Raw genomic sequence first — 20,352 nt, 5'->3', positions numbered from 1 at the left:
ATGTAACTTCCCCCTTTAGTTCCTGCAGGCTTCAGCCATGCATGTGATATATTTGCATACACACAAATGACACATCCACACACATAAAGTAAGATAAATTAACCACAATTTGGTACTTTAACTTGTTAAAAAGAAAAAAAAGGGCTGGAGAGATGGCTCAGTGGTTAAGAACACTGAATGTTCTTCCAAAGGTCCTGAGTTCAAATCCCAACAACCACATGGTGGCTCACAACCATGTGTAATGAGGTCTGACACCCTCTTCTGGAGTGTTTGAAGACAGCGACAATGTACTTATATATAATAAATAAACCTTAAAAAAAAAAAAAAAAGAAAAAGAGCCCAGTGTGGTGGCGCACAACTGTAATCCCAACACTTGGAAGGTAGAGAGAGGCAGGTGGATTTCTGAGTTTGAGACCAGCCTGGTGAGTTCCTGGACAGCCAGGGCTACACAGAGAAACCCTGTCTGGGGCGGGGAGGAGAAAAAGAAAAACAAAAGATGTGTGATGGCAGTCTGAGCAAGGTACAGAGATGTCTAAAATAAAGTACAGACACAACACACACACACACACAAACCACAAACACATATGACATGAAAAAAAAAAAGAGAGAGAAATGGTTTCAAATCATAAGGAAGGGACTGAGGACAGAAAAGCCAACAGTGAAATTCTGACGACGGTATGAAGAGATGGGCACCGGGCTCCCAGCCCTTAGTTCCCTACAATCTACAATCCCTGTCCAGGTACCTGAGCTTGTTCTTGACGTTAGGGGTCTCAGCTACAATGCCAGCATAAAGCCAGACCTGATTTCCATCTTTGTATTTGGCCACCACCCGACTGCCCACAAACAGCTTGTCCACCGGAGGGTGGTAATCATAGGCAATGTGGTTCCCAGACAGCAGACTCTTTCCTTTGTTGTCAAATTTCACTTTGTATTTCTTTCCTAGCCCTGTATAAAAGAAAAGACAAAATTAAAAAAAAATAAAAACAAAAAACTGTTACTTCCTATGTTAAGTTTTGGGTGCAACACAGCAGACAAAAGGAAAGGCTTTGGAAAAACAGTCAGCAATGGAGGCCCCTACAAGTTACCTTTGCTTAGTCCTTCCTCCAGCCTGAACACACATACCAACAGTCTGGATGGCAATAAGGGTGCCTTTGTGCCACGTCTTAGTCCTCTTCTTGCCCAGAATCCGCATGCTGACTATCAGGTCCCCATCTTTGCTCAGTTCTCCAGACACCTGACCCAAGGTTCCTATAAACAGAGTTGTTATAAAGAGTGGTGTGAGAGGCTGGATGGAGAACGGTAAGGTCAAGAGGGCAGTAAGGTAGGATGGGGTTGTAGCTCAGCTGGTGGACTGCTTGCTTAACATGCACAAAGCTCTGGATTTGAACCTCAGCCTTGCATATACCTAGCACAACAGCTTATGTTTGCAATCTCAAGTTCTCAGGTAGGGAAGGCAGGAGGACCAAGAGTTTAAGGTCATCCTCAGCAACACAGAAAATTCAAGGCCAGCCTGGACACGAAGGATACTGTCTCAAAAACAGAGGGTGGTATAGAAACAGAGGAAACTGAGATACTCTGTGACCATTAGCCACTCTTGCTAAACTCTTGGACAGAGGCAGAAACACAAGATAACCAACTGTTTATGCTATCAAGAGAAATGAATACAGAACATTCCCACGTTTCTAACTCCTTTGGCATATTCTACCAGCCTATGCCACAACTGACTATCGCCAACTCCTTAATAACAGCAACAACAGGTAACAGCCTGAGCTACCACACCTATCAATCACTCTCAGACTGATTGTGGACATAAGACTAACGTTAGAGAGACCGACAAGTCAAGCAGCATTTTGAGATGCAAAGCTGAGTGTAACATTCCAGAAAGAACCCACCTCTCATCTAGACAGGCACTTCTCCACACTAACCTTTATGTAGGTCTTGAGAACTGCTTTTCTTGTTGACAGCATCCATGAACTTCTGGACATCTTGGGCTGATTTCCTTAAAGCAGCCATAGCCTCACGAAGCTTTAGGAAAATAGAAGGGGGGAAAAAAAAAAAAACCTCAGTATTTTTTTTTTGGTCTGGTTTTTTCGAGACTCTGTAGCCCTGACTGTCCTCAAACTCATTCCGTAGACGAGGCTGGCCTCAACTCAGAAATCTGCCTGCCTCTGCCTCTGCCTCCCAAGTGCTGGGATTACAGGTGTGCGCCACCACTGCCCAGTGGGCAGGTGGATCTTAATGAATTTTAGGCCAGCCTGCGTTACACATGGAGTTTTAGGCTAGAGCTACAAGCGAAACTGTCTCAAAAAACCTTATTAATAATAAATATGGCTGGGCAGTGGTAGCGTAGCACTTGGGAGGCAGAGGCAGGTGGATTTCTGAGTTCAAGGACAGCCAGAGCTATGCAGAGAAACCCTGTCTCGAAAAACTAAAAAAATAAAATATGTGGCTAGAATAGTAGTTCTGTGTGCACTCATGGCTCTTAAAACAGACCTGGGTTCAGTTCTTAGCACCCACATGGTGACTGATAACCTTCTCTAAGTTCAGTTTCAGAGGGTCTAATGTCCTGACTTCATCAGGCACATACACGATACACATAAATACGGGTTAAACACTCAGGCATACAAATAAATCTAAAACATTTTTTAAATTCAGTTGGTGTGTGTGTGTGTGTGTGTGTGTGTGTGAGTGTGTGTGAATTTGATGGACTATCAATGTTGGTCATTTGGTATAGTGCTTATTACCTAGCTTTCAGAAATTTTTGGGCTTAGTTCACCATTACACCAGCAATTTTCTGGTGATGCATGCCTGTTATCCCAGCATTCTGAAGAGATGGAGGCAGAAAGATCAGAAGTCAGGCTCATCCTCAGCTATATACGTTTGACGGCTTGGAATACAGATGACCCTGTCTGTATTTTGGTTAACCTTGGCTCCTTGGTTAAGATAAGCACTGCCTGATCTTCCAGGGACCCAGGTTCAATTCCCAGCACCCACATGGCAGCTCACAGTGTGTAACTCCAGTTTCAGGGTATCTAACACCCTCATATAGACATACATGCAGATGAACATCAGTTCACATATAATGTAGAAGCTTTTAAAAGTAGTAATGAATTTTGGCTTAAGCATACATTCAGTTTAATTTCAATGTATTCATCATGTAGTAAGCCCCATTCATTACAGTCATCTTGTAGATATTGCAAGGATGTGGAAAAATTGAGAAGTTACCTCTGTCTGGCCTTCAAAAACAATTGTATCTATTTTAATTATTAAAAGTAGGTTCTTCACAGGCAATGTTCTTTGTTTTTTGTTGTTGATTTGTTTTAATTTTCCACTTTGTTGCTGCATTGGGATCTAAACCAGGTATCTCTATGCATGTTAGACAAGGCTGTCTCACTGAGTCCTTGTTTTCTCAAGTTGTGTCTAACTCATAATACTGAGGTTTTTGGCCAGGCGGTGGCCCAGCACCCTGGGAGGCAGAGGCAGGTAGATTTCTGAGTTTGAGGCCAGCCTGGTCTATGGAATGAGTTCCAGGACAGCCAGGACTACAGAGAGAAACCCTGTCTGGGGGAGGGGCGGAGGGTAAGATCCACCTGCCCAACTTCTCAGTGCTGAGGTTAAAGGTGTGTACTATCATGCTGAGCTATATTTATTATTTCTAGTTGTTATTATTTTGTTTTTTGGGGTTTTTTTTGTTGTTGTTTTGAGACAAGATCTCTCTACATAGCCCTGGCTGTTCTGGAATTTACCATATACTACAGGCTGGCCTTGAACTCACAGAGATCCATCCATCTGCCTCTCCTTCCCCAGTGCTAGGACTCAAGGCGTGTGACACCAGGCCGGACTTTATATCTTATGTCTGCTTACCCATGTAAGTGAATGCCAATTGTATGTAGATGCCTCCAATCCAGAAGAGGGCACTAGATCCTTTGGAGTTGCAGGCAGCTGACAGTCTCTCAGCATGGGTGCTGGGACTGAATGCAAGTCCTCCAGAAGAGCACCTCACCCTTCTACCTATCCCTCCAGCCCAATTTCATGATTCTTAACTTCCTATACCCAACCCAACTCACCTTCTGGTCTTTTGGAGTTCTGCTCCCAGCATCACCTATGGAAGAAAAGAACTTCAATGAAGGAAAGCAGGGCCTATGAACCCAGCTACTTGAGAGACCGAGGCAGGAACATGGCACCTTCAAGACATGCTGTATCTACAGAACAAAAACTAGGCCCGCCTGGGCAATTCAGACCCAGTCTCAAAACAAACAGCAAAGCAGGGCAAGAGGAGCATGGCATATTAAGGTTAGCCTGGTTTAAAGGTAAGCTGAAAGCTAAGCAAGAAGCGTAAGAGTCAGAATACAGAAACCAGGGAGTCAAGTCAAGGATCAGAGGTTCAGACGGATCAGGGTTTGGTTTCTAGAACCCATACTGGCAGCTCACAACCATTTGTCACTACACCTTAGTGGATCTGGTCAGCTCTTCTAAGCTCTGAGACCAGTTATACTCACACGAACACTCCTCCGCATAGACAGATACATTTTTAACACATTAAAAAATAATAAAAATAAATCTTTAAAGAGGAAAAACAACCTTTAAACCCCCAAACCAAACAAATAAGTATAAAGTTGGTGGGGGCACATTTACTGGTAACATATATGAGTCCTTAGGTTCAATTCCCAGTACTGGAAAAGGAAGGTACTGAAAGGGCTACTAAAAGAGGTCTAGAGATAAAAACAGTAAATGCCTGCCAATATTCACCTGGATAAGTACTGAGACAAGTGGTAGTTTATCACACATAAGGTAACTGTCATCTATTTGAATTTTTGTAACAATAATTTGATTAATTATTCAACTTAAAACAACTTACAATGGAATAAGGCTAATGAACTTGAACTAATGAACTTCTGGCTTACTTTTCCAGAAGCACTGTGCAACAAAACTACCAATGATTATAGAAACAACTCACCTCTAACACTGCCACTTCATTAACACCTTGCTATTTAGTACACGAAAAGCACATGAAATGTGGTTATTTTATCTAAGGAAATCATTCTAAAATTCACTTCTTCTTCTTCTTTTTTTTGGTTTTTTTTTTGAGACAGGGTTTCTCTGTATAGCCCCGGCTGTCCTGGAACTCACTCTGTAGACCAGGCTAGCCTCGAACTCAGAGATCCGCCTGCCTCTGCCTCCCAGAGTGCTGGGATTACAGGCGTGTGCCACCGTCTGGCTTAAAATTCACTTCTTCTTAAAAGTTCTTATTAAGGTACAATGCATGTGCAGGTAGTTTAGTGAACTGTGATCCCCTGATTAGACTGTGAAACTATCCTGGTACAGTTACTTTCAGAATATTGTCATCAGTCCAAAACGAAACTCCATGCTCATTAGACAGCATTCCCTTTCCCTGACTTATCCAGGAAACCAGAAATCTACCATCTGTCTCTATGGATTTGCCTGTTTTGGACATTTTTTTATTAACAAGTCATATAATTTGGGATCTACACAGGTGCAGCTATGGTAGCACAAGTCAGTACAGTTTTACAGCTGACCTGTAACCCACTGTAGGCAGATGTAGTTGGTTTTTCCATTTCTCAACTCATCTTGTTTCTACTTTTTAGCTGTCATGAATAATGTTAAAATAAACATTTGTATTCTTTTTTTTTGGTTTTTGACAGTGTGTTTTCATATAGCCCAGTCTGGCCTGGTATTTACTATGTAAGTGAAAGGTGGTTTGAACCTACAATCTTTTACTGTGTCACTTCCTGAGTGCTGTTTTAGCCAATTGGTGGTAGTGCACTCCTTTAGTCCCAGCACTCAGAAGGTAGAGCCAGGTGAATCTCTTCATTCAAGGCCAGCTTGGTCTACAGAGTAAGTTCCAAGACAGCCAGGGCTAGATAGAGAAACCCTCTTTTGGAAAATAAAAACCAAAGAGCTCTATCCCTGAGTGTTGCTTTTACAGGTATGCACTACAGTTCAAAAGTGGTTTTGATTTATATGTTGGCCCATTATGAGTGATGTTGAGAATATTACTGCCATCTGTAGCACCCATTTGTAACCTCAGTTTTAATAGAGGCAGAAAGATAAGGTATTTAGTCATCTTTACCTACACAATGAATTCTAGGCCCGCTTGAATTACAAAAGACCCTATCTGGGCTGGAGAGATGGCTCAGCAGTTAAAAGCACTGACTGCTCTTCCAGAGGTCCTGAGTTCAATTCCCAGCAACCACATGGTAGCTCACAACCATCTGTAATGAGTGTATGATGCCCTCTTCTGTTGTGTCTGAAAGACAGTGTACTCACATTCATAGAATAATAAATCTTAGCCGGGTGGTGGCGGCACATGCCTTTAATCCTAGCACTTGGGAGGCAGAGGCAGGTGGATCTACAGAGTTCGAGGCCAGCCTGGTCTACAGAGTGAGTTCCAGGACAGCCAGGGCTACACAGAGAAACCCTGTCTCAAAAACAAAACAAAACAAACAAACAAACAAACAAAAACCGTAAAAAACAAAAAGAAAAACCAAACAAAAGACCCTGTCTCAGAACAAACATACCCAAACAACCACCCAACAAACAAAAAGCAACCCCCAAGTATCCATTTAAAGTCCTTCCCCCTCCTCATTTCTGCAATGCAGACTAAGCTGACCTCAAACTCAGTAATTCACCTATCTCCGCCTTCCAAGTGCTGGGATTAAAAAGCATATACTACCATATCTAGCCTCCAAAAATTTAAAGATAAAGTTGTCTTGATTGTTATAGAATTCTTTCTTTATTCTAGGCAGTAACAGGCCTTTCACACTTTACCCTATCTTTCCTTTTGGGATGGTCTCACGCTGCCACCCAAGGCTGTCCCAAAACTATGTAGTCAAGACTGTTTTAATTCACAGTAATTTTCTGCCTGAACTCTACTGTCTCCAGGACACCCCCCCCCCCCAAAAAAAAAAAGCTGGCAAGAACAAACCCTGACAGTACCAATCAGTGATAAACACAGGTAGCCTGGGACTCTGTACTTCACAGTGAGGACCTTATGTACGTTAGGCTAAGGTCCTACCTCTGGGGAGCTATTTCCCCAGCAGTAACGGGGAACGAAAACTGGTATAACTGCTCTGAAATACCAAGGCAAGTTTGCCTAAAAGTGTTACTGTAATGTCCACAAAGCATTTAAACAAAATGTCCACAATAGCATCATTCATGACAGCCCATATATAGGACAACTGTAGCAACTGGTTCTTTCCATGGGCTGGGTTCTGGGGAACCAACTCAGGTCCCAGGGCTTGATGATAATCACCTTCACTGGATGAGCCATTAAACTTTGGCCAGAGAAATTTCTTTTACAAGTGAGCAGACACTCATAACTGGTCAAAGCACTAAGAATAAATGACTGTTGAGTGCTTACCCCTAAATGGGACATCTGTAAGCACACCTAGCCAACAAGGGTAGGTTGTACAGGACAACATTGTAGAAGACGGTTAGGGTAGGATGGAGAGCAATGTTGGGAAAAACTGTCTTCTAGATTTGATAGAGCCCTTGGACTCATCAACTAACAGCAGCACTGGCTATCTGCCCTTAAGACCTGTATAAGAACAAGTCAGCCAACATTCCAGCAAAAATGGGGGAGGGGCACCCAGCCCCACACCTCCCAGAGGAACTATTGGCAGTTAAAGGTTTCTCAGGGAGAGGTAACAATTTTTCTACATGGATGTAGCCAATGGTAAGTTGCCCAAGAACCCCACACCCAAATTAAACTCAGTGGATTAGGAAAAAAAAATGTAAAAAACAAAACAATATGTGAAGGAAGGAAGGGGACAGATGAGTTAGTTGGGAAGATGAAAGATTCCAGATAGTATGGGGAGTTGGTTACATGATCAAAATGTATTTTTTTTTCAAGATTTATTTATTTTATTTATGTATGTGAGTACACTGTCACTGTCTTCAAACATACCAGAAGAGGGCATCAGATCCCCACTATAGATGGTTGTGAACTACCATGTGGTTGCTGGGAATTGAACTCAGGACCTCTGGAAGAGCAGTCAGTGCTCTTAACCACTGAGCCATCTCTCCAGCCCCAAAATGTATTTTTATATATGCATGAAACTATCAAGGATAAGTAAAAAATTGTAATATTGACACCTATGATCTTGGCACTCGGAGTTGGAGGTAGAGGTAGGAGGATCAAGAGCTGAAAATATTTCTCTATCATGCCTGGCAGTGGTGGCGCACGCTTTTAATCCCAGCACTTGGGAGGCAAGAGCCAGGCGGATTTCTGAGTTCGAGGCCAGCCTGGTCTACAGAGTGAGTTCCAGGACAGCCAGGGCTACATAGAGAAACCCTGTCTCGGAAAAAAAACCAAATCCAAAAAAAAAAAAAAAAAAAAAAAAAAAAAACAAAACCCCAAAACCCCCAAAAAACCCCACAAATATAAAAACAAAACTCTAAACAATAAAAAAGAGTGAGACATGGCAGCATATGTCTAAAATAATCCCCTTTGGGAAAGAAGCAGGAAGGCCTGCTATGGGGGAGTAAGCAATTATAAAGAAAAATGAAATCACAACATTTCCCAGAAAATGGAGGGACTGGTGATCAAAGTCACTAAGTACAATAAACCCAAATACAGAAAGAAATTTCATGTAACAGAGATATCATCTGTCAGATCGCATAGACCTGTATAGGAGTGGGTTATAATGGCTCAGCGGTTCAGAGCACCAACTGCTCTTCCAGAGATCCTGAGTTTAACTCCCAGCAACCACATGGAGGCTCATAACCACCTGCAATCGGATCTGATGCCCTCTTCTGGTGTGTCTGAGGAGAGCAATGGTGTACTCATACATAACTAAATAAATCTTTAAAACTAAAAAAATAAAACAAAATTTGCTGGGCAGTGGTAGCAAACACCTTTAATCCCAGCATTTGGGAGGATTTCTGATTTCAAGGCCAGCCTGGTCTACGGAGTGAGCTCCAGCACAGCCAGGGCTATACAGAGAAACCCTGTCTTGAAAAAAACAAAAACAAAATCAAACCTGTATAGGAGATATGATAGTCAGCACAGTATATACACGTGAACTACCTAAACAGTGTCAAAGTTGGCCTAACAAATTATACTGCAGCCTACTGTAGTGGCCTACTGCTTGCCAGCATACTTCTGAATAGGTTTGGCATGCACAAGATCTATGGAAGCTAAGAAGAGGTTACTGGAGATGAACACAATGTGGATAATATTGACAGTCAGCCTGGTGCTTTGCCCTGCTACCTGGATGCAGGACATACCCAATCAACAATTGACAATAAATCCCAGAAGGGAGCAATGAATGGAGCAAACTCACAATACCAAACTATTCTCTGATTATGATTCTGAAAGTAACTCGATATAGAGCAGAGTGATGGTGGCACACACCTTTAATACCAGTAACTAGGAGGCAGAGGTAGGAGGATCTCTGTAAGTTTCAGGCCTGCCTGGTCTATAAAGCAAGTTCTAGGATAGCCAGGACTCTGTTACACAGAAAAACCCTGTCTTGAAAATCCAAAACAAACAAACATAAATCAGTCAATCAATAAATAGAGCGGGTGATGAAACAACTTTTGCCAGGTGGTGATGGTGCACACCTTTCCTGGAGGCAGGCAGGTTGATGGGACTTTGAGGCCAGCCTGGTCTGCATACAGAAACCCTGTCTCAAAATAACAAAAACAAACAAACTAACAAACAAAGCAGAAATACTGCTCCAAGTCCGAAGCTAGTATAGGTTTTTTTGATTTTTTTTTTCTCGAGACAGGGTTTCTCTGTGTAGCCCTGGCTGTCCTAGAACTCACTCTGTAGACCAGGCTGACCTCGAACTCAGAAATCCCCCTGCCTCTGCCTCCCAAGTGCTGGGATTAAAGGTGTGAGCCACCACCACCTGGCAGCAGAATTTAATATTACTTGGGAAATGGAAGTCTGTACAAGCCAATGAAGAATTACTTTGATTATGTAGAGGTAGATGGGCCTGCCCCACTGTGAGTGGCACCATTCCATAGACTTCATAAAGAAACAAATAAAGAGAGCTATAGGAGGAGCAGCAGGATGAGAGGTTCCTTCTGTTTCCAGATCGCAAAACAATGTGACCAGATACTTTAGCCTTTTGCCACTGTGAATTCCTTCACCATCATGAATATGATGTGAAAATGTGAATCAGAATAAGCTCCCTTAACCTTCAATTGATTTTTGTCAGATTATTTTATCAGTCACTGAAAAAGAAACTAAGACACAGGCAAACTACACACAAACACATGGGAGAAAAGGACAGAAAATAAATGCACTTTACCTGAAATGGGAAAAGGAAGCAATCAGAATATAGAAAACACTTACGATGCTAATAATACATACTTGTTATAATAAGTCAGCCAGGTAATCTGGCATGTTGAATTAATGACAGTATGATTCTTTATCTTCAACATGCTCATTTCCCAGTTTCAGCTTCCATCGCAAGACTTTCCCAACCAAAGCTTCATCCTTTACCTGAGTCAATACTGAGGACATCATCATCTTCATCAGGAATCTCAATTATCTCTGTAGGCTGGGAAGCTTCATCTTCAGAGCTACTGTCATGATACTGTAGTCCCAGCTTAGAGTAGAAATCCTTCACCAAAGACTCACAATTAGTCACTTCCCTAGTATTGGAACACAGGTAGAAAAGATAAAAGCCAATGGAGAAAATACAGAATAAGAGCATTAGAACTGATATACATTTATATACATTTATGCAATACCTAGCCTATGAGCTCATACATGATATCCTTAACCTGAGGTACCAAGACTATCTAGGTTTGAGGTCACTTTGGTCAATACCATGGTTCATGGTCAGCATAGCCTATAGAGTGCAACTTTTTTTATTTTCAAGACAGGGTTTCTCTATTTAGCCCTGGCTGCCCTGGAACTCACTCTGTAGACCAGGCTGGCCTCGAACTCAGAAATCCGCCTGCCTCTGCCTCCCAAGTGCTGGGATTAAAGGCGTGCCCACCACAGCCCAGCAAATTAAGACTAGAGTGAAACTTTTAGAAACAACAAAAACAGAGCCCAGCACTCAGAAGGCAGAGGCAAGCAGCTCTGAGTTCCAGGCCAGTTTGGTGTAGAGGTAGTCCAGGACAGCCAGAGTTACAAAGAAACCCTGTCTCCAAAAACCAAAACAAACAAACAAAAAAAATAAAAAACAAAACACACACACACACACACACACACACACAAGAAGCAACACAGTAACAGGAAATTATATATATTTAAATATAGACTATTTGCTCTACATGTTCCAAAGTACCTCTTTAAAATGCTTTTTCCACAGAATGTTTGTTTCCATTTAATTATATCATGAAAATTTGCCAGAATTTTCCACTTGTAACAAAATATCGGATACTTCTTATCTATGTGGCTTTGGGAACTAAGAAGAGAGCTTTAAATAGCAACTTCATTTTGCCCAGAGTTGTGAAGTATCCCCCCACCCCCTTTTTTTTTTGGATTTGGTTTTTTCCAGGCAGGGTTTCTCTGTATAGCCCTGGCTGTCCTGGAACTCACTCTGGCCTCAAACTCAGAAATCTGCCTGCGTCTGCCTCCTGAGTGCTGGGATTACAGGGTAAAGCATCCCTTTAATCTCACTACCAGAGAGACAAAGGCAGATGGGACTCTGTGAGTCCAGCCCAATATCGTCTATATAGTGAGTTCTAAGGCAGCCAATGGTATATAATGAGGCCTTGTATAAAAAATGAATGAATGAATAAATAAAAATTAAATGAACAACTGCATCAGTTTTCAACTAGTCTATCAACAATCCAAAATCTTTAATTGCACTAGCAATCTGAAACATATACTCTGGGGGAATTAGGAATTTTAATGTTTCACAGTTAAAGATAACAAGAGGCTGAGGATGGGGACTGGAGAGATGGCTCACTTAAGGGCTCTGTTCTTCCAGAGGTCCTGAGTTCAATTCCCAGCAACCACATGGTGGCTCACAACCATCAGTAATGAGATCTGATGCCCTTTTCTGGTGTCTGAAGACATCTACAGTGTACTTACACATATAAGTAAATTTTTTTAAAAAGAGGCTGAGAATATAGCTGAACTGGCAGAAGACTGCCTAGCCCTAATTGCTATCCCAAACACAAAATAAACTGTGCATGGTGACCCAGCACTCAGAATATAAAAAGGATTATCCATAGATGGAGATCACAGAGCAAATTCAAGGCCGTACTCTGCTATTCATGAAACCTCAGTCAACAAACATAAGCTAGCATCATTTAACACTCAGGAGGAAGAGGTAGGATATTTAGTTTTATCATTTTCCATGAAGCTGGACTCAGTATTTTCCATATTTTCCATGCGGGTTGACAACAGCAAACCTTATGTTCAAATATGTAGACATACATATGTGCGTGTAGACACACAACTCCATTTACTTTGGTGTGGTTTTGAGACAGAGTCTTTCTATGTAGCTTTAGCTCTCTTATGTGGACCAGGCTGGTCTAGAGCTTAAATTAACCTGCTTCTGCCTCACATGTGCTAGGATTAAAGGTATTCACCACCAAGTCTAGTAATTTTTTTTTAAAGACTTTTTTTTTTGTTTTTTGTTTGTTTTTGTTTTTCCAGACAGGGTTTCTCTGTAGCCCTGGCTATCCTGGAACTCACTCTGTAGACCAGGTTGTCCTCAAACTCAGATATCTGCCTGCCTCTGCCTCCCAAGTGCTGGGATTAAAAACGTGCACCACCACTGCCCTGCTAAAGACTTATTTTTAATTGTATGTATGTATGTATGTATCTATGTATGTATGTATGTATGTATGTACATATATATGAGTACAGGTGCCCTTGAAGGTCAGAAGAGGTGTTGGGTCCCCTGGTGCTGGAGTTACAGACTGAGCTTCCAGGTATAGGGAACAGAGGAGGTCCTGAGTACATATGCATTGACACGCACATGGCCATATTGAGGTCTCCAAGGCCACAGACTCATGGGAAATTGACCCAGCCATTACCCGTATGGCCAGGCTAAAGAGAGCTGACAAAGCTCTTCTGTATGAGTGTTTGTGTGTATGTATGTGCTGCATGTGTTTAGACATACGTGTGTGTGTGTGTGTGCATATGTGCAAGTGTGGAAGACAATGGTGAGCACCAGGTGTCTTCCCAGATTACTCTTCTGTTTGGTCACAGAGTCTGGCTTTCCCTCATCCTCTACCTCTATTACCCAAGTCTGGAAGTTTATATGTGTGCCACTATACCTGGTTTGTGTATGACTAACTTCTATTTGGTAATCTTTTGTTAAGTAACTTACTATCTGTTTTCGGGAAAAATATTGGTTTATAATTTTGTATATTTTTTTATTGTTTGTTTTGTTATGCTATCAGATTAATACCAGGCCAGGGGAGGACAGCCCATCCAAATATTTTCTGGAAGAGTCTATGTAGAGTATTGTAGGTATTGGGATTCTGTCTCAGAAAAACAGAAAAGACAGCAATGCTACAATCTTCACTTTCTGGGGATCTTAGGAAGTTCAGTACGGGAGAAAGACAAGGGAATCCAAGCCTTTAACCTACCTACAACTGCTGATCACACATCAGCTACCCACAGGGGGAAAAATGTTCTGTTGCAACTCTGCACTATAAACTCACAGGAAGTGCAAGGTCCCACGTGATTGAACTCGGCAAAGTATAAAGTGCTTAGGCCAATGACAACAATGATCACTCCAAGGAGGATGCAAATGGACATTTGCTTGGGCTTCTGGGAATCCTTACCTGGATGCATCATCAAAGAGCCGATCAACATAAGCCACCTCAGACTCTTTCTGTAGTACCCACGTCTCCAGCTCTGCGAGCTGCTTCTTGCGCTGCTGTATACAGTCCATCTTTTCCAGTTCTTCATCAATGAACTGACGAAGCTCATCCATCGAGATACCCAGCTCTTCAACCACTGCCTGCTGCAGCTCAGCAATCTCTGCAGAGTCAGCTGCAGCTGGCGCTGCAGCCAAACTCATGCACCCAGGGAAGGAGGACATGCTTTTGTCCTGTGCAGGATGAACAAGAGGCGAAAACAACTCTAACCTCAACCCAGACAATTTCTGTCTCATAATAAAAGACCCTCCTATCCTGCCAACTCTCTTCTCTCCTCGCCCTCTCCAGAAGGTGATCCGGAGATTTCCCGGGGAGACTCATCTTCTCACAGACCAAAGCCTGAGTAAGAACTAAGAGCTGAGAGACCTTGGAGAACACCAGCACGCACCAGGGAGCTACCGCAGTGTTTCAGAAAACTGAAGAGTGCTCCTCTACAAAGGAAGGTACTTGTGTGCGCTAACTTGTTCCTTCATCGACTTTTCTCTGCACAGTGTCTAACCCGAAGTTCCCCGTCCACCTGAGACGGCCGATCCGTAAGGAACCAATTCCAGCCGGGGTTGTTTATCCCTCCTTTCCTTTACTACCCTCTGCTTTCCTGTGCAAAGTTGGCTTTTAAACACTCCTAGGACCATGCAAGAGGGCAGCTGCACAAGGGAGGGTTCCCGGCTGCACCCGGCCCTCGAGTCAGCGACCAGCAAAAAGGAAAAGCAGGAAAAGGAAAAAGAGAGGAAAGGTCGGGCTTTCCTGCGTGAGCCGGGCAGAAGCTTGAAGCAATGGCGACCACTCAACAGCCACACTGCCAACAACGCGCACTCGGGTCTCGGCCGCCTGGGCCCGGGAGGAACGCAGCAGCCTCCGGCCCCTTCCCGCGCCTCGCCCACGCGCCGCCTGCCTCACGCCCACCCGCGGCTGCAGCCTCAGGCCGGCCCGCCCCGCTCGGGCCCAGGCTCGGGCGCCCCGCCTGGCTCCTCTCCCGCCAAGTTTCCACACACAGCCCCAACCTCCCACAAGCAACCCGCCCAGGCCCACTCAGCCTCAGCCTACCTCGGTCAGTCCTCCCCACAACTCCGGCTCCCAACCACAAGGGCCGCGGCTCAAGCGCGGACCCCGGGATTTACTCCAGGGCTCCGCCTCGCTAAAACCCACGCAAACTGAAGGAGAGACAGCGGGGGAGGGGAAACAGCATGAGGAGCCAAGGGGGGGGGGGGTCGGAAGCAAAACGACGGTCCGGAAGCAATAAGAGCGTCCTTCCGGCCTCTGCGACGGTAGCCTGTAGGGATCAAATTTTATAGGATAGTGCAGCAGGACAGGGGTTCTGGGACTTGGGAGAGTAGGCAAATGTGAAGTAGGGCATTTCAGGCTAAGGGACTGATGGGCAAGGCAGCTTTTTTTTCCCGGGAGTAATTTATGGAAGCTCCTCTGCTACACTTGGCCAACATAATTCTGTATTGTTTTACTTTGAAGATTTTTTTTAAGTTATAAAACTTAATTTTCAGCAAAATTAATGAGTGTTCATATAGAAAATATGTAAAATACAAATAAACAAAAAACCCCATAATTCCATCATTGAGATTGTGTAGTCTTTCATCTTTCACAAGTTTTTAATGTGCATCTATGTAATATACAAAAGGACCTTTATCTTGCTTTTAAATTTTAAGCAATGGCTATTTTGTGTGCATGTATGTTACTTCTACTCATTCGTTTCATCTGCTTCTCTCAACATATCTTCATGCTTAAATGCCCGCGCTGTGCGTGCGTCCCCTTTTAGCTCCTGGAGATCTTGAGTTGGTCCTTTCTTTCTTTCTTTCTTTCTTTCTTTCTTTCTTTCTTTCTTTCTTTCTTTCTTTCTTTTTTTGTTTTGTTTTGTTTTGTTTTTTGGATTAGTTTTTTTCGAGACAGGGTTTCTCTGTGTAGCCCTGGCTGTCCTGGAACTCACTCTGTAGACCAGGCTGTACTCGAACTCAGAAATCTGCCTGCCTCTGCCTCCCAGAGTGCTGGGATTACAGGCATGCGCCACTACCAGCCAGCAAATCGGTCTTTTCTTAAAACATCCTTTCGTTTTTTCCCACTCCTGTAATTCTTCCTTCTCTGGTTTTGCTCAGGCATGTCTTTCCCGAGGTTTGGTGGAGATATCTCCATCCTCTCTCTGGGTTTCCTTCCTACCTTTATTTTTTTTTTCCTTTGGCGGGGTTTCATCTTGTGTGTTTTTCTCTCATTTCATTCTTTGCTTCTTTGCCTATTCATCTTTGAATGCAATTACGTTCACTACAGATCTGACCAATCTCCTCCCTACCCTGCCCCCACCTGTTTAGCCTAAGAACAGCCTTACAAATAAACTGCCAAACTCAAGTACACTGTCTTCTTCCACTGCCCTCCCATAACCCTGCCTGCAAGGCTGAAGGAAGCTGATACACAGAAACAAAGCGAAGACAAGATGTTGGGTTTTGTTGTACTTTTAACATGGGGTCAGGCTATGTAATCTTGGGTGGTCTGGCGTTTGCTATGGAGACTGTACAAAGATCTACCTGCCTCTGTTTTCCACCCGCTGGGATTATCCTGTGAGCCACCACATCCTGCAAGATATGTATATAAAAATATTTCTCTGTACACATGTGTGTCTGTGTGTGCGTATGTACACATGAGTGCAAGTTTGCTCAAAGAGGGCGCTGGATACTATGGATCTGCAGTTACCGACAGCTGCGAGCCATCCAACATGGGCACTAAAATTCAAACTCAAAATACTCTGTAAAGCAGTAAGTGTTCTTAAATACTGAATCATCTCTCCAGCCCTTGTGTGTGTGTGTGTGTGTGTGTTAACTTAATACTTTATTAAATTCAATAGAGTTTTTTTAAAAAATCAAAGTATTTAGCTAGAATTTTTTTTTTTGATGCACAAATGTTTGTCCTTTAATTTTGGAGACCTGTTAAGGATCTGAAATAAAACAATGTGCCTCTGTATTTAGTTTTTAAATTAAGAGAGAAATACATTGGGCTAGGTGTAGTGGCTCACACCTTTAATCCTAGTACTCAGGAGGCCAATGAAGATTGATCTCTGTGAATTCCAGGGCAGTCTGATCTACAAAGTGAGTGCCAGAAAAGTCAGAACAACATAGTGAGATAAATAAATACACTTCAAACTTAATTTTATACAGGCACACAAACACATACATATTCACACCTTCCTCTCTTCCTTTCCACTCCTTTCAAGTTCTGCCTTTCCTTGTTTTCTCAGATTCATGGCCTCTTTTCCTTAATTGCTAGTGTGTGTGTGTGTGTGTACCTTTATTTGAGAAAGAATTTATATTTCAGTTGATTTCTTGTTTTGTTTATTGAGGCAGGGTTTGCTATGTTAACTAGGACTGTAGTAGATCTAGTAGACATGTTCAGGCTAGCTTCAAACTGGTAGTTCTTTTGACTCAATTTGAAACAAATGCTAGGCATAAGTGAATATTAAAATAGCAGGGTTAGTAGCCAGGCATAGAGAGTAGCCTTTGATCTCAGCACTCAGGAGACAGAGACTGGTGGATCTCAGAGTCTGAGGTCAACCTAGTCTGTAGAGTGAGTTACCTTGTCTCAAAAACACACTTGATTGATAGATAGATAGATAGACAGACAGACTACAAAGTCAGGAACACTATGGGTGAGGAATAAAGGGGCTTGGAGGTGAGTAGGGACAGTTAGCTGATGGGATAATGGAAGGAAAGAGATTGTTATACAAGACTATTTTTGTGAGCCAAACCATCTTCAGTTCACCAGGGACTACTTGCATAAAAATCATGGCTGATCCCTCAATCCTCTCTCTCTCTCTCTCTCTCTCTCTCTCTCTCTCTCTCTCTCTCTCTCTCTCTCCCTCTTTCTCTCTCTCTCAGTTGTGAATTGGTTTTAATGCTTTTTGTGTTATTTGGCTCCCAAAATCACATAAGAACTTGCACATCTCTGTGGTTCCTGCCCACTGGGGAAACAGAGATGGGACTTAGATTTCCCAAGCAAAGGATAAGGAGATGAAGGAGGTTTTAGACTCTCCATGACAGAGAAGCAGGAAAAGCAAGCCTGTGAGCTGCAGGGAAGAAAGCATACACCATGTAAGAGTTGGGGTACATCGGCCCCAGGAGCCACTCTCCTGATCGGTCTGGGGTAGCAGAGATGGAATATGGAGTTTAGAGTAATAATTCAGTAATATTGGAGGGGAGAGTGTGTAAGTCTCAGGGAGGTTTGGAAATGCCCAATCTTGAGCTCTCTCTCTCTCTCTCTCTCTCTCTCTCTCTCTCTCTCTCTCTCTCTCTGTGTGTGTGTGTGTGTGTGTGTGTGTGTGTGTGTCTTTCAGTAATCCAAAACATTTGGGCAGGTATCAAGGAATCACAGCCCCAGCCAGGTAGTATAGACCAGATTAACAGCTACCCCCTTCCCCCTTTTGTCTTTTGTCCTTTTGAGATAGGGTCTCACTGTGTTGTCCTGACTGGCATGGAACTCACTATGTTGAATGTTGAACAGGCTGGCCTTAAACTCATGAAGATATTATTGCCTCTGCCTCCTGCGTGCTGGAATTAAAGCCTTGTGCTACCACACCACAGCCCTGCTTTTTTTTATATCTCTAAAATGAAATTAAAATTAAAATCTACAGTATAGTATTTGCACATTTTTCATCGTCTGGTTCTAATTTACCTCTCTGGCCATTTTATTCCTCCTTCCCCGTTCCTCTTTAGAGAATCCCTCTTTAGGAAATCCCTCTTTAGGAAATCCCTCTAAGGAAATTCCTCTTTAGATATTTTACATCTTTTTGTTGGGTTTCAGACCCAGGAACAAACAACTGAGAGCATATTTTACATACCAAAGCAGACCTGGCCTTCAGATTCTCCCAGCATCCCTCATACCCTACACGGGCTATTTACCAAGTCCAGCTGAATGATAAACTCCATGTTTAGTTAGATGTCCTCTCTCTATGCATGCAAAGTACCAGAGGAAATCTCTAGGCTTCCTCACATGAATACACAGATGCATGAGCACTTGTGTGCTACACACACACACACACACACACACACACTCACACACACACAGGAGTTATAACTTCTACTGCTTTTGTATTTGTTGTTATTTCACAGTGCTGAGAATCAAGTCCATTTTCTCACACATAATAGACAAGTGTTTCTATCAAGATGTGTACCCCCTACCCCAAATCTGAATTTTTGTAGGAACCCCAGATAATTTACTAAATTAAATTTGAGAAACTACATAGGAATGGCAGGTTTGTGTTGTATCATTCTTTATAGGTCAGTAGGTCTAAGTAGGAAGCCAAGTTGAGCATAGTGGCCTCTGCAAGTAATATCAGCACTTTAGAGGTGAAGGCAGGAGAGAGTTCAAGATTATCCATCTTTGGATACACGTTGAACTTGTAGTCAGCCTAGGAGAGACAGAAGAGAAAAACAGAAAGAAAGATAGACATTAAGACAGAAAGACAGAAGGAGATAGAAGAAGAGGAGGAGAAAGAGTGTGTTAGAATATGGTTTGTGGGGACCTGGAGCAAGTGGGTCCTGGAGAGAGCAGAGCCTGGAGTGGGTGGGGCCAGGGCAAGCAGGAGAAAGGAAAGGAGAAAAAAAGAGAATATGGTGTGGATAGCCCTGGGCTTGTATTTTGATGCTAATCCCACCCCGCAGAGGGGCAGCAGATGAGGAGTTGCCATGTGAACCTTCTTCCCACCTTAACTTTTCAAATAAAGGCTTGAGCCAATGATTGGGCAGGAGGAAGGGGGAGGAGCTGAGACTTTGGGGGAGGAGAAAAGGATTGCTGGGAAGGGGGAGGAGCTGAGGAGGATGGGTGGGGTTGGGGGGATGGGTGGGTTGGGGGGATGGGGGAGAAGAAAGAGGACCTACAAGTTTGCAGAGAGAGAAGCTTGTGGCCTGGAGAAACAGCAAGTTATATGGGATAATATAGGTGGAAATAGAGTAGTGTAGTGGGAAATCTGCCCAAACTAGGCTTATAGCTTGCATTGTATTGTTACTGATTGAGTTGAGATTTCTTTTACCGGGTAATTGGGTTAGAAACAAAGTAACAACAGTGTGGTTTTGTGCATTCTCTATTTACATGGTGATTTCTTTCTATGCCCAGACTTCCGGTTGCAGTCCAGACACTGGCATGGTCAAGCTTCTCCAGTCTCAATGTTAGTAAAAATTGTTGTTCATTACCTCTGATTGGTTAATAAAGAGAGCTGATCAGCCTATGACTGGGTAGGAAAGAGTAGAGGAGGAAAAGCAGGTACGGAGAAAGCACATGGAGAGACCAGAAGGATTTACCATGGGATCCCAATGAGGTAGCAGCCATGAGGACACACACGGTACACAGTGACAGGACAAGACCAAACGGCCAGGAATGGGATAGTTGACTGAGTAGTAGTAGCCTAGTCAGATTAGAACAGATCAGAATCTTCCCAGCTATTAGTGCTTACAGCTTGGGAATAAAAATACCAGGTCTTGTGCTGGAGAGATGGCTCAGCAGCTAAGAGCACTGACTGTTCTTCCGAAGGTCCTGAGT

General features: G+C 43.1%; 1 protein-coding gene across 3 annotated transcripts in view; it reads right to left on the bottom strand.

Moving 5' to 3' along the window:
* Setdb1 (SET domain bifurcated histone lysine methyltransferase 1) overlaps nt 1-13,991 on the bottom strand; it is a 35,151-nt gene extending 21,160 nt beyond the window's left edge. For all 3 annotated transcript variants that reach the window (XM_052179783.1, XM_052179784.1, XM_052179785.1), the window contains exons 1-6: nt 13,732-13,991; nt 10,475-10,626; nt 4,068-4,102; nt 1,926-2,025; nt 1,123-1,248; nt 744-945 (exon numbers count right to left, since the gene is read on the bottom strand). In XM_052179783.1, the coding sequence (XP_052035743.1) occupies nt 744-945; nt 1,123-1,248; nt 1,926-2,025; nt 4,068-4,102; nt 10,475-10,626; nt 13,732-13,991 (875 nt within the window). The remainder of the gene's footprint in view (nt 1-743; nt 946-1,122; nt 1,249-1,925; nt 2,026-4,067; nt 4,103-10,474; nt 10,627-13,731) is intronic.
* Nucleotides 13,992-20,352: the final 6,361 nt, after the last annotated feature.

The sequence above is a fragment of the Apodemus sylvaticus genome, chromosome 4 (genome assembly GCF_947179515.1).
Source record: "Apodemus sylvaticus chromosome 4, mApoSyl1.1, whole genome shotgun sequence".
Classification (NCBI taxonomy): domain Eukaryota; kingdom Metazoa; phylum Chordata; class Mammalia; order Rodentia; family Muridae; genus Apodemus; species Apodemus sylvaticus.
Note: the sequence above shows the minus strand (reverse complement) of the source record. Positions and strands in the feature narration are given on the sequence as shown.